At 35.0% G+C, this 14,742-nt stretch overlaps 1 protein-coding gene across 2 annotated transcripts; it reads right to left on the bottom strand.

Moving 5' to 3' along the window:
* Positions 1 to 852: 852 nt before the first annotated feature.
* On the bottom strand, positions 853 to 8,977 carry LOC141647674 (uncharacterized). 2 transcript variants are annotated; one of them, XM_074455966.1, is made up of 8 exons: positions 8,556 to 8,977; positions 6,107 to 6,586; positions 5,194 to 5,368; positions 4,707 to 4,992; positions 4,098 to 4,170; positions 3,711 to 3,801; positions 3,517 to 3,596; positions 853 to 1,500 (listed from the first exon to the last, which is right to left on the bottom strand). In XM_074455966.1, the coding sequence occupies exons 1-8, from the start codon at positions 8,637 to 8,639 to the stop codon at positions 1,261 to 1,263; spliced, it is 1,509 nt and encodes a 502-aa protein (XP_074312067.1). In that variant the 5' UTR covers positions 8,640 to 8,977; the 3' UTR covers positions 853 to 1,260. The 2 variants fall into 2 exon arrangements, with proteins under 2 accessions (XP_074312067.1, XP_074312068.1); XM_074455967.1 differs by lacking the exon at positions 8,556 to 8,977 and adding an exon at positions 7,064 to 7,083.
* Between the last annotated feature and the right edge of the window lie 5,765 nt (positions 8,978 to 14,742).

The raw sequence follows: 14,742 nt of genomic DNA, 5'->3' as shown, positions 1-14,742 counted from the left end.
AAATAAATATAATTGTTGGGCCTTAATCATCACCTTAAGATTTTGGTTGAGAAGCTTCATCTATCATGGTATCAGAGCCAGAGTCGCCAAAAGTCACGGGTTCAAATCCTGACAGGCTTCAATAACTCACGAAGTGGAAATTCAGCACATGGTATGAGGGGGTCTGTGTACTAACCACTCTTCGACTTGACTTTAGCCTGGTGTTGGTTCGAAGCTCTATATTATAAATTGGAAACCTGCCGTTGCTATTTTTTAATTGGGACAACCTTTTTATCCGAATAACGGACTCTGTTTGAAATAGAGACTCCTGGCTGAAATTTCCCATGGGGTTAAAAACGGGGTGCGGATTGAATGAATGATTGCTTTAATAACAATATTACTGTATAATATTATAATTATTATATTTATCCTTTCTAGAATTAGGATTTTGGATAACTCACGAATTTTTTTTTTTTGGAATTTGTAGTTTTGTATTGACATGAGGGAGTAGGAATCTAGACAGTCTGCAACTTGGCAAGTTTAATAGGGATTCCATGCGTTAACGGAGAGAACACTTGTCTATCTATCTGCATCATGTAGTAATGCTTATTATGTGATTCAAGTGAGGACTAAAAAGAGGAGGAAAATTAGTAGCAAGACAAAGGTTTAAGGTTTGCAGGAAAAAATGGGAGAAGTAATAGCTGCAAAAGTGAAATCAATCGTGATTTATCTGATTAAATCATGTCGTGGGATTTCCGTTCTTCAAGCTCCTGTCACTTCCACTGCATTGATTTCCTTCACTTAACTCCGGAGTATCTTTAGTACTACATACATATTGAATAAAACTAGTAATTACATAAATTAACAAACATCGAACAAAAGTATTTCCTCGATATTATAGGAGTGCAAGAGCTTGAATTTAAGTTCACTTACTACTAACAAAGTTAAAGCATAGGAGATTGATATTCAGCAAAGTAAACCAAAGTAAGAAAGTAATCACAAAAATAGCCCTACCACTCTACCGGCTACATACACTTGGCTATTTAACAGCTTCAAGGCTGCACTAAGGGTAAGGGACAAATTATCCAAAATATTAAACAAGAGAGAAAATTAATTAGAACAAGTTGGAATCACAAAACTCAAGACCTGAAAATTTTACATTGACATCCTAGGTTGCTTCCTAGATAGCATAATATACACAGCATAAGCTATACCGAACTTTTGTGTTTCAATTTTGTACCATTGGGTTTAGTCTGGCTTGAAAATTTGAGTAAATTACCATCATGAGGCTGTAGGATCAGGAGTGTGAGTTTCAGGTTGATTGGAAATGTTTTGTGGGATATTAGCTGTTTCCAACGTTGACGTAGGAAGCCCTGTCTCAACATCAGGCTGGCCAACTGAGTGAGATAGCCATATCCTCCACCAGTGCAAAATCTCGCATAAGAGAGAACATCCACACATTGTAGCCCCAAACCCGATAAAGCTAGCAATTAGAATTGATACTACTGTTATTATGTGCACCTGTAACAGCCACAATCAAACCAAAGAAGAACTTTCAGAATCATTATTTATAACTACTGATCTTATTGTAGTCTCGCAGGAAATTAACGTAAACTAACAAACACTCTATAGCGAGTAATCAGGGGCGGATGCAGCCTAATTCTTCTAGGGCTATAGCCCTAGATAAAGTCTAAATGAAATTAAGTGAATCAATATGATATTAGTAGAGAGTAGCTCAGATGGTTGGTGATTTTGTCTACCAGGTAGATGAGTGGGGTTCAAATCTTATATATGGCATTTTTTGGTTCAGTTTCTTTTTTTATAGCCGTGCCAAGAAGAGCTTGCATTATTTGTTTTATTATCAATATGCAACTTGATTTCACCCTCTTTTAATTTGTGCTTTTTTTATAGCCTTGCCAAGAAGAGCTTGCATTATTTGTTTTATTATCAATATGCAACTTGATTTCACCCAATTCCCATTAAGATTTTGTTATTTATCATTCAAAGTTCAATATTATTGAACAATCTATTACTTCCTCACCTCCAAACCAGAGGTAACACTTGCTTTTTGGCACTATTCATGGTCGTAGGGAATCTTTGATATTATTCTTAACCTATACGACAAAATATAGTCATGTGAGATCTTGTTTGATTTATCGTCATGAAAGCTATAAGAATATCAAATTTTTATAATTTTTAATAATGTGTAACTAAATATATTCACGTTGCAAAACGTACCTCGACAAGTGTGATAAAGCAACTGTTACCTTTGGTTTAGATAGGAGGGAATATATCATTACAAAATATTTGATTGATAAAATTATCGTATACTATAGAAATAAGAGTATTTTTCAAAAACTTTATTTATTACTGATTTTTGTTATTGGTTTGTTTATCAATTATCACGCTACATTTTTTTCTCATTGATCATCCAAGATTAATTTTGAGTTAATAAATATCCGTCTTTATAAATAGGTATGTCACAATTAGTGGAGGAGTGAGGGGGTAGGGGTTCTAAATTCCGCTAGCGTATGAAATTTTTGAAGTTCTTAGTTCAATTTTTCAATTTTTTTCGAGGCTACCTTATACCATATCCGTTCCCCTCGTTGAAATTTTTCTCCCCACTAGCTAATTATTGTTTGCATTATTTTTAACCAATTGATTTGATTAGTGTATCAATTTAGGCTATTTAGCCCTAGATGCATTTCATTCCTAGTTCCGCCCCTGCGAGTAATACGGGTTAACTATACTACTCAGATTTGGCTGCAAGTGTCGGGTGCAGGCGTGTGTCGGACAAGGCTGTTTTTTACAGGGTTGCGTGACAATGTGAATGATTTGCAGGCTCCTGAGTGAAAGGTTAAAATTAAGCCCTTAAAACAAAGTTATAAGGGATTTCATGTTTTCGCGTCAGAATAAAGTTTTGAAGTGATGTTTGCCGTGTTGTATAACAATGAGTGTCGTGTTGCCACGTGATAAACAAGTGTAGAGTCGGAGTAATATAGCGGTTCAAATCTGTAATTTCACTCTCAGTACCGCCGTCATATTGCCTTCTGCACAAGTTGGTCTTCTTTATTTTGACAGCATGTACAAGGTAGACATTTTAGTTACAAGAAAACACGATACCCTAATAAATTATGGTTCATAACTTCATATAGTTGCTATTTGCTAAGAGGTACAAAAGTAATCATAAACATGGGCGAATGTTCCAAATCAATGTGATCAGTAATTATTTTCTTGACAACAGCTTATCACTGGGAACGAATGTAAACAGAGACTCTCTACAGTAGGTAACACGGCTTCTATCCAACAGTCATTTGATCAAACTCGAGTTTGAACAAGATAACCCCTAAATGTTCATTTCAGATGAAACAACATGATCCATGTTGTCAAGGCAACAGTTTTCAACCCATTTTAACAATTGAAATACTCAGACATGACATGTGATTTTTAGGGTATAATACTTTTTTACATTTTATAGCATACAAAACGACTCAACGAAGTCACCAAAATTGAAAAGCTATGAAAGGAGTTGTTTACCACTGAGGAAAAAATATGGGCCAAGGCAACCACCAATATGAATTGAATAGCAGCATATACCCAAATGAATCTTCTTTTCACTGAAAACAGGTTTCAAGTTACCAAAAGATTAAATTTGAAGTGGACCTGTAAGTTTCTAACAATGAATATATGCAGAAAATTTGAAAGTGAGCTATAAGGCGGAACAAACGTACCCATTGTTGTTGCTATCATGGATGCAAGAAGACCCAAAATACATGAAAATGGAATAGAAACAGCTATTGCATTTGTACCCATGTTTTTAAGCTGCAAATGGAAAATGTGCTGCATAAATATCCTTGGAAAAAAAAGGAACACCTACCTACAATAGGTGGTTAGCAATTCAATATTTTAAAAAGTAAAAGAAAAAAGCCTCAGTTAAAAAATGATTTGGGGCATGAACTCTCGTCTGAAACCAATGAACAAAGAAAAACAGAGAACAACAACAACATTACCCGAGTGCCTCAAGGTGCTCTCGCAAAGAAAAAATGAGAAAACACCATAAAGAAGCTGTAGCAAAAAAAAGAAGATAAAACACAAGGGGGAAAATCTAGGGAGCTTACCAAAATCTGTTCAAGGAAACAAAAGTACGCAAGCATGCTTACGATTACAAGAACAGGGACATCTTGCCAAACCCTGGAATGCAAAGGAGAGTTTACAGTTATATTATCTCTCTTCATAATAATCGCGAAATAGTCGAAATACATCTTTCTTGAGTATTTTTATTGAGGAGGCCAAACTAAGCTTCAACAAAAGAAAATTCAAAAGCCTCCAATTAAGTTGGCAACTGTCATGGTTCCTGTCTCCAGGCCAGCTTAGTGTATAGTGAACAAACTTTGATATCGTGAAATGATATAGTTAATGTAAAGCTTATTCAATGTCAAAAATTTTGATTCTTTCTAGACTATAGAAGTCTACATCTCTATTTACAAAAATGATCTTCAAGACTGAATTCTAAAGCAATATGAAGGATTTTTTATTTCTGGAAAGCTTTTCATCTGCATATGCTCGAAAAAGCTCAATTGCACTTTTTTGGTATTTAATCTTCTTACACTACACGGTCTAGCACTCTAGTATATGACCATATGTTACAATGTTACGAACTAAAAATGAATTGAAATGAAACTAACTGAAATTAAAGACTATCATGAGGACAGAAGTTTTTCACGTGCCTGTATCCTGTTAATTGAGCTTGCTGTGCAGCGTTTCCTTGTGACTGAGCATTCTGAATTCGCAAAAGAGTAACCGGTAGGTTTTTAACCTCTTGTTTACATACTTCGCAAATCTTGTTACCTTTGATGCTAAACCATTTAACAGCACATTCCTGGTGAATTAGAGCGAGTTCCCCTTTGCAATCGCATTCCATCTTTAGTGTCTCTGAGCCTTCTCCAAGCTCAACAAAGCATATTCTACAAACAGCTTCTTCTTCGGGAATGTCTTCCCCGTCATCCTCATTACCTGATTCATAAGCGCTATTACAGTAAGTTGTTTCTCCCTCCATGTGAGTAAATAAGCCTCATTTGACTTTTTAAGTTACAATAAAAAGTCAAATGAGACTCATTCACTGAAATAGAGGGAGCACTTCCTAACCAATTGTCATACAGTATAAGATATGGCTCGTTTGGTAACTAGGAAAACTTTTCGGTTTAACGCATATACCGTCAATAATGGTAGTGCTTCCTCTTGATGCAATTGAAGCTCCTTCTTGAGCTCGAGGTGTTGGTATCACACGATACACTCCATTAAGAGAATCCCGCAGGCGTATACTGCCATCTTTGTCGATTAATACTGGAACAGAACGTGAGCGGTGCATAAGGAGTTGGGCTAGCCCTTTCTGTAAGGCAACGAAGTTTGTAACAAAACAAGTCCAAGAAAGGATCAAATTCATGAAAGAATATATCTGACCTTCGACAAACAATAATGGGCATTGACTTAGAGAGTAGATATAGAGTCGCCTACAATGGCCTTAACATATCCATCTAAACTAACAAACAAAATTTAGAAAGTCAACGATTTGAGGCAACGGAAAATTGAAATTATACTATGGTGAAAACACCAAGACAAACAAAAGTCGTATACTTCAAGAATTATGTTAACGAATTTCATTAAGCTGTCCTATCAGGACAATTATTTCCCTTGCAAGTGTAGCAAAATATTCACTATTCCTTGGCTTTGGAATATTTTGAAAAGCAAATATAACACTCAAATTACCGCCACGTTTCTTATTTAACCATTAAGGATACGTTATTTTTAAATCTCGAAATCAGTCACGGTTGCATGTATCACTGTCACGGCTTAATCTCGCTAAGGCGGCAATATCACCTCAAAATGCTGTAGAATGGGATCGCGGTGATCTCAAAACCTTTACAAAATGGCAGCATTTCATAGTTGCAGGACTCGTAGCCTTGATTTAAAACCATTACATATGACCCCTTCCCCCACCCCCACTCCCTACTCTGCGAAAGGCAAAAATTTTCAGAACAAGAGGGTCATGTTGTCGTCATATATTTTTAATAGGAAAGACATACAATCAAGTCACTCTTGCTGCAGTATTGAAAGAAATAACACTTACATTGCTACCATGTGTTGATCCTGGATTAGAGTGAGAGATCGGAGTAACAGGCAATGATGACGCTTTACTTTCTCTTGGTGTGAAAAGCCTTGAAATTGAAAATGTTCTTGTCATAAGTGGCCTCCCACCTCTTACAGATGAAGGAGATCCCAGAGCAAAAATGACATCCTTCTCAATGTCCGAAGAAGCATTCTTGAACTTGAAACTAAGTTTTGGAAGAAGGCTTTTGAAAGATGATTTGTTTTTGAAAGTAGTGGATGTTGTACAGCTGTTTGATCTACCAACACTAGGGCTGTGCATGGGTGAAAAATTTACTCTTTTAGGTACTGGACTTGGCACAGGAACCATATTTATCTTTACGGAATCATCTGGAGAGCATTGAACAGTTATTGGTGGTATCTCCAAAGCAAGATTTTGTGTCTGTGGTCTTCTGTGTTGCCCAGGTGCACATTCTTCAGTTATTTCAGCTGATTCTCCCATCTGAAAATATAACACGTACAAAAAATAGGGAAATGCATCAAAACGCATATCAGAATGTGCAGTAAGCCAGTCAGTTTACTGTTGAAATATCGAAAGTTTGGGGAACATCAATTGTATTTTCTTATTTCATCAAGCTGGTTAACGAACACTTTCTCCTGCTTTATGTTACCAACTTAGCAGCACAAAGTTGGCTAAAACAGTCCTACAGTAAGACGGAGTAAGAAATTTAGATTTTGGAGTAACTTCCAAGATTCCGCAATGAAAACTCATCCCAAAACCTTGAAACTCGCTTTGTCCTACCATAGGAATGATTTATCCAAAACTTGTTCCAAATAGCTTAAGGTGAACTTTTAAGAAAAACTGCCTGGTTAATATTGTTAAAATTACACAAGGACAAAATCAACATTTACAGAAGGTGACAGTATTTGCATTAGTTTAACAACCTTCACAAACACGGAAAAAGAAATAAACACTCACGGCTACTTTGATTCAAATGCGGCTACTTGCTAATTGAATAAAAAAAGATCACATATTACGAAAAAAACATCGTATAAGCTGCTGAGATCATGCGTAAGCTAACCACAGAAACTTGTTTATCTAGGTAATATAATCACCGTACTTATAATCACAGTACTTATATGCAGCATATGAATCAAGATGTAAGAGCCATTAATTAGAACTGAAGTTCTTAGGCCAATTAGTGTCTTCTCAGTGCCCCAAAAGCCAATCAAATAAAAGAGTCAAAGTCTCCAATCATGATATAATTTATAAAGGACCCTTGAAAAAACAAGATACCTACAGAACAAGAGTTTTATATCTACGTCTCGCTTAGAAATTATACAAGAAAATAATCTATTGGAACCGAAAAATGTTGTCCAAGATTAACTAATATTATACGGAGTATATATCTAAAAAAGGGCGTATCCATGCCTAACTCTTTGTCTATGCATTTGGTGTCTACATCAACCTTGACTAAAAAAGTACTCTTATTCTTAATCAAGCTCACCTGCTTTCAATTAATATAACAAAAATGGTTCAGTACTAAACATTCTTAGTCAAATTCTCATGTAAGAAAGACAAAAACATGGCCTAATCAAATATTTACGCAGCGTTCGCAAATCTCAATGCGCATTAGAATCTTCCTTACCTAATAAAATAAAAACTAATACACAAATTCTTGTTTCAGACGGACCATTTTCGTCTTTTCAAAAAGACGGGATTTTGTGACCATTCTATGGTCAAATGTAACCACAATGGTCTAACTAGTTTTACACTAAACATCTTTCAATTGAACTTATTTGTTTGAGGTATTCTAAAACTATTTCAAACTATTCCGAATTCAGAAAAATGAATTGAAGATACAAGGCCTTTAAACTAGCACAATACCGAGTACTCACAAGAACATATGTCCATATCGACTAACAGGGTAACGTAAAACAGCAAAAATATGAGTATATGGGATGATCCTAAAGCAAAAGTGCAAAACAAACAATGTAAGAAACCATAGGGTTTTGATTGCAAAACTAAAGAATGAAAACATTTCAACTAACACCCAAAATATGCAGATGTCATGTAGCTTAGCTATAAACTCGTACAAAATCATTGACTGATGACCTGATGTACTCGGCCACAATAAGACTCCATTCCCTTTATTACACAAAAAGAAAAAGACACACTAATCATGTGCAGTAGCTAATTGGGTGAATTATGAGTTTAAAGCAATCATAAAACTAACAACCAGCTTTATTGGTATTCAAGCTAATATCCAGCCTAAAAGCCTTAAAATAATCAAATTATATTATTAAACAATTAATTTTAATTTTCCAGAATTTTACCTTGCATGAAAATTGAAGGGGAAAAAAGAAACAAACTTTAACATGTAATTATACAGTAATTTACATGACAGTAAATCGTATACAGTAATTTACATGACAGTAAATCGTATAAAAACAGAGAATTAAATGATAACCTGGTGGTCTGCAATTGTGCGCAATTCTTGATGATGATGATGATGTTGATTATCAGATAGTTGTTCTTGTTGATGAGTGCCCATTTCAACACAGATAAATTATTTGATATTCTTTGAAAAATAGAATAAAAAGAGAAGAAAGCTGCTGCCAACCTTGGTTGGAGAAGAAGAAAAGTTAAGGTGGAATAAAAAGTAGTGTGTATGTGGGGTTTTAATGGAGGTTTATATAGATATATATATAAAGTGAGTATATTTTTTTGTATCTGTATATATATAGTTGCTATAGTTTGATATTTGCTTTAATTGGGTATTTGGGTTGATTCAGTGAATGAATTAATCTATCGGATTTTATGTAATTGGATTGCTATAATTTTGGTAGGAATTTAGAGATGGGCTTGTTACCAAACAAACAAAAGTGAAGTGAAAAGTGAAGATTGAGTGGCGAGACAAATATATAGAGTTAAAAACGTACTTTGCTATTTTGCCTATTCGCATGACTCTCACCCACCTTTCCAAGACGTCCCATGTTTTAGTCTACCAATGTACTAGTGATACTACACATGACCCATGACTCTCGGACTACTTAGATGAAGAGCACCCATAATATGAAGTCTTTTTTTAGCACTTATTTTTTCTTTAAGAGGATGTGCTCTTTATTATGGAGCATGTAAGAAAATTCTCTATTTTCTCTAATTTTAAAGGAAGTATAGCATTGACCCTTAGAGCATCCACAATAGAGATGAATGAGCATCCTCTTAACCATTTTTCTCCTCTAAGAAGACATCATCTCTTTTGTGGGAACTATGTTGGGTGTCCTCTTGTATAGAAGAAGATGGGTGATTCCTCTACTTTTAGAGGAAATGAGACATAGGCCCTTGTGCCCACAAGCTAAGATATGTACAATAGAGAGGATTGTGCCTCCTCTTAGCACACTCTCTCCTCTTAAGAGGAGATCCTCTCTATTGTGGAACTAAGGTAGAGGATCCTCTTAGTAAGAGGATGAAGAAGACTTCCTCTAATTTTAGAGGAAGTTGTGTCTTGGCCCTTGTGCTATTCAATCAATCAATGTTGTCATATATTATTATTTTCTTATATTTTTTTTTAAAAAAAATTGAAGGTTAAAGTAGTTATTAATATAAGAGGGAAAGAAAGCTTTTCTCTCCATTGTGGAAAAATATAAGAAAAATATAGAGGATGAAGATGAAGATGAAGATAATGGAAAATGAGGTGGTTAAAAAGTGAATGAGGTGTCAAGAAAATAGAAGAGGATAAGAGGATCAAAAGCTCCCCTCTATAGTACATGCTATAATGTTTATTTGCCATATGGATAATATTTTAATTTATAATTTTTATTTATTATGGAAAAAAAATTACTCAATATACTTTTAATTGTTATTGTACATTCATATTTGTTCGAACATATATGGACTATGTTTCAAGGCTCGAACATAAACTAAAAATATGTATTACAATTTAATGTTAAGTTTCATGTATTTTGTTTTATAAATTTTATATCTTTACTTTGTATTATGAATTTGATGTATTTTGTTTTATGAATTTTATATGTTATTTAATTTAGCAACACAAACTTTTTTTAAAATTAGTTTTATTAATTTGTAAATTATTAAAACAATATAAAGTAACCCATAATATTAAATATAAATATAATAAATATAATAATAAGAAAAGTAATATAAGATGATCATCTCTATTGTGGAGGAAAAAAGATGTAGTAGAAATGAAGAGGATGTAGATAGTGGGAAATGAGGTGGATGAAAGATGGAATGAGGTGTCAAAAAAATAGAAAGAAAGAGAAAAAAATAAGAGGATGAAACCATCCTCTCTATTGTGGGTGCTCTTATGCCAACTATCTAATAATATTTCTCCATGTGGATTATTTTCCTTTATTTTTTTTCTTTTGTAAACTGTAGATAAATAATGGGTAGATGATGGATAAGAGGATCCTCTCTATTGTGGACAAAAATATATAAGAGGATAAACATAGAGGAAATGGAGGCGGGTCATAGAAAAAATAATGTGTTAAAAAATAAGAGGGTGAAATAACAAATAAGAGGATTATATCATCCTCTCTATTGCTCATGCTCTAACCGTTAAAGGGGTTTTCTACTTTAATTAGAGGTTTCATATTTTGTTTTTTCTTTTAAAGATCAAGGGTAGGATGGAAAAATAAGCAAAGTGTGCGGAATTTAGTAAAATTATGCCCGGGATTTAACAATTACGTAAAATTATGTGACATAATTTAGACATGATAAATGAGTTATTTGGTTCAATTTTGGATCGGGTTCAATCGATTCGATGTAAATTGGGTTTATCTTAGTTTTGATTTCAATTCGATCAGGTTCATTTAGGTTATCCACTTTTATTGGTGTGCAGTTCGAGTTGGTTGCGTTCTGGTCAAGTCAATATCAATTTAGTTGAGTTGAGTTTAAGTCATAATTTTCTTAATAATTTTCTTAAGTTCAGAGTAAGAAACCTTAAATGTACCTTATACTTTTTAGTTTGGATATAATTATAAAAATATCACTAATAAATAAAAGGATTTATTTTTGCAGTACACATTTTACTCATCATTAAAATAATTCCCTTAAAAAAGTCTAACCTAATTCTCTCCATTCTTTGCACTACAACCTCACAAGTCAATTAAACAAAAATCAATTATGAATGATAATTTAAACTTAGAAGATTTATTTGACTATTTAATATTAAATTATTGATTAAATTAGTCTTATCTTTTATGTTCTTTTAAGACCTCTTTTTATAAATAGGGTAATTTATTTTAATATGTTAGATATGGGTTGTTGGGTGACGGCGGGTTGGCAACGTGAGTTGGGGCACGACATAGGGATGGGTAGCACATGGTGTAATACCCTAAGAGGTTATGAGATTAAGTTGTTCCATATCGGGAAATTCAGTGGCTTATGAGATGTTTATAAGGGGTTTGTATCCACCACTTAGTAACAAGGTTTTGTGCTTTTGGACTTAAGTGAAGACAAATAATGGGCCCAAAGCTACACATCTCATTTTATTGGGGTTATGTTACGATCGTGGTGGGTCGGGTTGTTATAAATGATATCAGAGCAATCCTGCGACCGTGTGGTGAGCCTGTGGTCAGGAGTACGCGGGGTCACCCACCTAGCGGGGGAGGATTATGTGCTTGGCTGCGGTCAGCTTCCGGGCAAACGAGGATGTTGTGTTATTTAAGTGGGGGAGTTTGTAACACCCCAAGAGATTATGAGATTAAGTTGTCCCACATCGGAAAATTGAGTGGCTTATGAGATGTTTATAACGGCTTTCATCCACCACTTAATAACAAGGTCTTGTACTTTTGGGCTTAAGCGAGGACAAATAATGGGCTCAAAGGTACACATCCTATCTTATTGGGTTGTGTTACGACCTTGGTGGGTCGGGTTGTTACACATGGTGGACGTCGTACTTGGTAGTCAATGGTAGCAATGAGACTGAGAGAGTTAGGTTGGTATTAGCGTGAAGGAGGGATAGATGCGAGATGGTTTGGGTTAATTTGCCGACAGCGAGATGAGGGCGAGGTCACGCGTTGGGGTCAATGAGAAGGATGGGGTATTAAGCGATTGTTGGCGGTTAGTTAGATGCCAATTAAACGTTGGGGTGAGGCGTGAGCGGGAAGTATGAGGAAGATTTGAGTAGTTGGTTGGCTGGAGGAGGGGTGGTGATGGTGGTAATCGAAATAGTTCATGAGGTTGGTGGTGGAGATATATGTGACGTTCTTGATTTTTTTTCTTTTCTTTTTATCTTGTCTTGTTGTATCGTAGTACATTGTGCCAAAGAAATGAAAGGGTTAATAGTTTCAGAGGTGTACAATAATGAGTAAAATGTGCACTGCGTAAATCAAGACTTCTCATATGATACAAGTGCAGAAGCGATTTGAACAAAGAACGATGTTGGGGTTGAGGGTCGAACTCTGACCTGGAAAGATAAAAGAGCGAGTTCGTTTCTCATAGAGATATTTGACGAAAAGTCGGCCGAGAATCCGAGTCAATGAGATATTTGGATCGATAACCCGCCAAGGTTCTGAACCAATGGGTGATTAATAATAAATGCCAATTAAGTATTAATCGAGATTTGAAGTGTCGTCTCAAATCTGGGTTGTGATCAAAGCTTGATCGAGTTTTTCAACTTTTAATTCCCAATATTCTTAATATGAATAATAAACAATACAATGGTTCATATTTATAGTAAAAACAATGACACTCCTAATCAGAATAAGTAGATGAGTTTCCTTATGTTCGAGACTCCTAATTCCTATAGACAATCAAAATTGTCTCGACTTCTACTAGCACTATAAATTATATTCCTATTAGATAAAGTTAATTAAAAAACTAATTCTAGTTGAGAGTGAGGGTGAGGGTGTCAATCAATCGAGCTACAAGCGTCGTAACCACCCCAGGCTAGAGCTTATTCGGGAGGGTCTAGCTTTAGTGGAGGATCTCGTGTTTGGGGAAGAGGTGGTCAGAGTACGAGCGACAACTCTACCTTGCAATGCTTCAACTATGGTGGGGTAGGCCACAAATGGTTTGTGTAACACCCCCTTCTTACCCAGCCAAGGTAATTAGGAAATGTTATCGTCTCGGTTTTCCGAGGCAGTGAAATCGGAATTACAATTAAGAAACTTCATTAAATAAATAACAAGTTTAGTGATTACATAAATGTAAACAAATTAATAAATGAAATACTACTCGTCTATGACTATGTCATCCATGCTACACTACTCGACTATGAGTCCAAGGTGCGGCCCGAATCCCGATCACGTCAACAAGTAAAACCTTTACTTAACCTGCTCCCCATATGATCGGAAATATCATATGGATCGACACAGGCCACCCCGGAAATAGGTGACAATTACACAGACACACAAACGTCAGTTTCAATAAATAAAGTATGACACAACTCAAAGTGTGTGAGTATGCAACATGACAATAATATGAATGAGACACTATTAAACAACCCCCACCACGGTACCGGGAGACGCCCAGACATACCGAAAACCACACTAGTACCGGGACACGCCCAGACATACCAACAACCAAAAACAGGTACAGGGATACGCCTAGACGTACCGGGTCCGAAAGCCAACCGGATCCCTTGCCAGACGTCATGTCTCAACCACACGAGTCCCTCCATAACTCAAGTCATTAATGTGCACATCCCTCTTGGAGTGGCAAGCTCTAAGAGGCGACTCAAGCGTAAGACGGTCTCCAAACCACCTTACGTCTCCATAACAACAAGTAAGCCACCACGGCCTCCAACATACAAAACAAATCAAGTACGCAAGATACCATTTAACATGTCAATTACCGACTCATTCAATGCAATTAATAACAAATGACTCATTTAGCAAATAAACACAATATCGAAACTGAGTAGGATAAACCTACCTTTTAGCATATTCCCTAAGCAATCTGGCTAATAATAATCTTCCACAAAAACCGTCACCTAAATATAATAATTAAATATATTTAATTACTAACTAGTCTATTTAAATTAAATACGAATTAATTAATTAAATAAAACCCGTCTTAAGCTATTTAAAAACTCGACTCATACCCGTACTTACGCCTAGCCCCGACAACCACCGTGCCCCGCAACCACCGTCTTAAGCTGCTGCTGCTGCTACTACTACTACTACTACTACTACTACTACTATTATTATCATCATTTTATTATTCCATCTCATACATAATTCGTAGAAACAATATAAAATATATAATTTATATTTTTCATACACGACCAATCATAATGCGCCACATGGCAAACTAGAGTTAACTTGTAGAGGTTAGAGTAAGGTTAGATTAGTAATTTAACATATTGGGTTAGCAAGTTAACTATAGTAGTTAACAATTTTTATGGAAGTTTTTTAATTTGTTTTGACTTTCTTCAATTTCTTTTAATTACCTAAATTTATGTTATTATTTATATATTTTTTTGTTATTTAGCTTTTATAATTAAGACAATCGATTTTTTAAAAACAATAAAATAAAATAGATAAAAATTGCATTTAATTAATCAAACCCTAATTTAATTTATTAATCAAATTGATGAAAACCCTAATTTCCAATTTCGATTTCATTAATCAAAGCAAATTCAAAATTTCGATTTCATTAATCAAAGCAAATTCAAAATTTTGATTTCA

The sequence above is a fragment of the Silene latifolia genome, chromosome 3 (assembly GCF_048544455.1).
Source record: "Silene latifolia isolate original U9 population chromosome 3, ASM4854445v1, whole genome shotgun sequence".
Taxonomy (NCBI): Eukaryota; Viridiplantae; Streptophyta; class Magnoliopsida; order Caryophyllales; family Caryophyllaceae; genus Silene; species Silene latifolia.
The sequence above is the reverse complement of the archived record's forward strand: the minus strand, read 5'-3'. Positions and strand labels throughout refer to the sequence as shown.

Coding starts and splice junctions, on each gene's coding strand:
- LOC141647674 (XM_074455966.1), bottom strand. CDS start 8,639: ATGGGCACTCATCAACAAGAACAACTATCTGATAATCAACATCATCAT. Junction 6,587..8,555: donor GCACAATTGCAGACCACCAG/GTTATCATTTAA, acceptor TTATATTTTCAG/ATGGGAGAATCAGCTGAAAT. Junction 5,369..6,106: donor GATCAACACATGGTAGCAAT/GTAAGTGTTATT, acceptor GTTGCCTTACAG/AAAGGGCTAGCCCAACTCCT.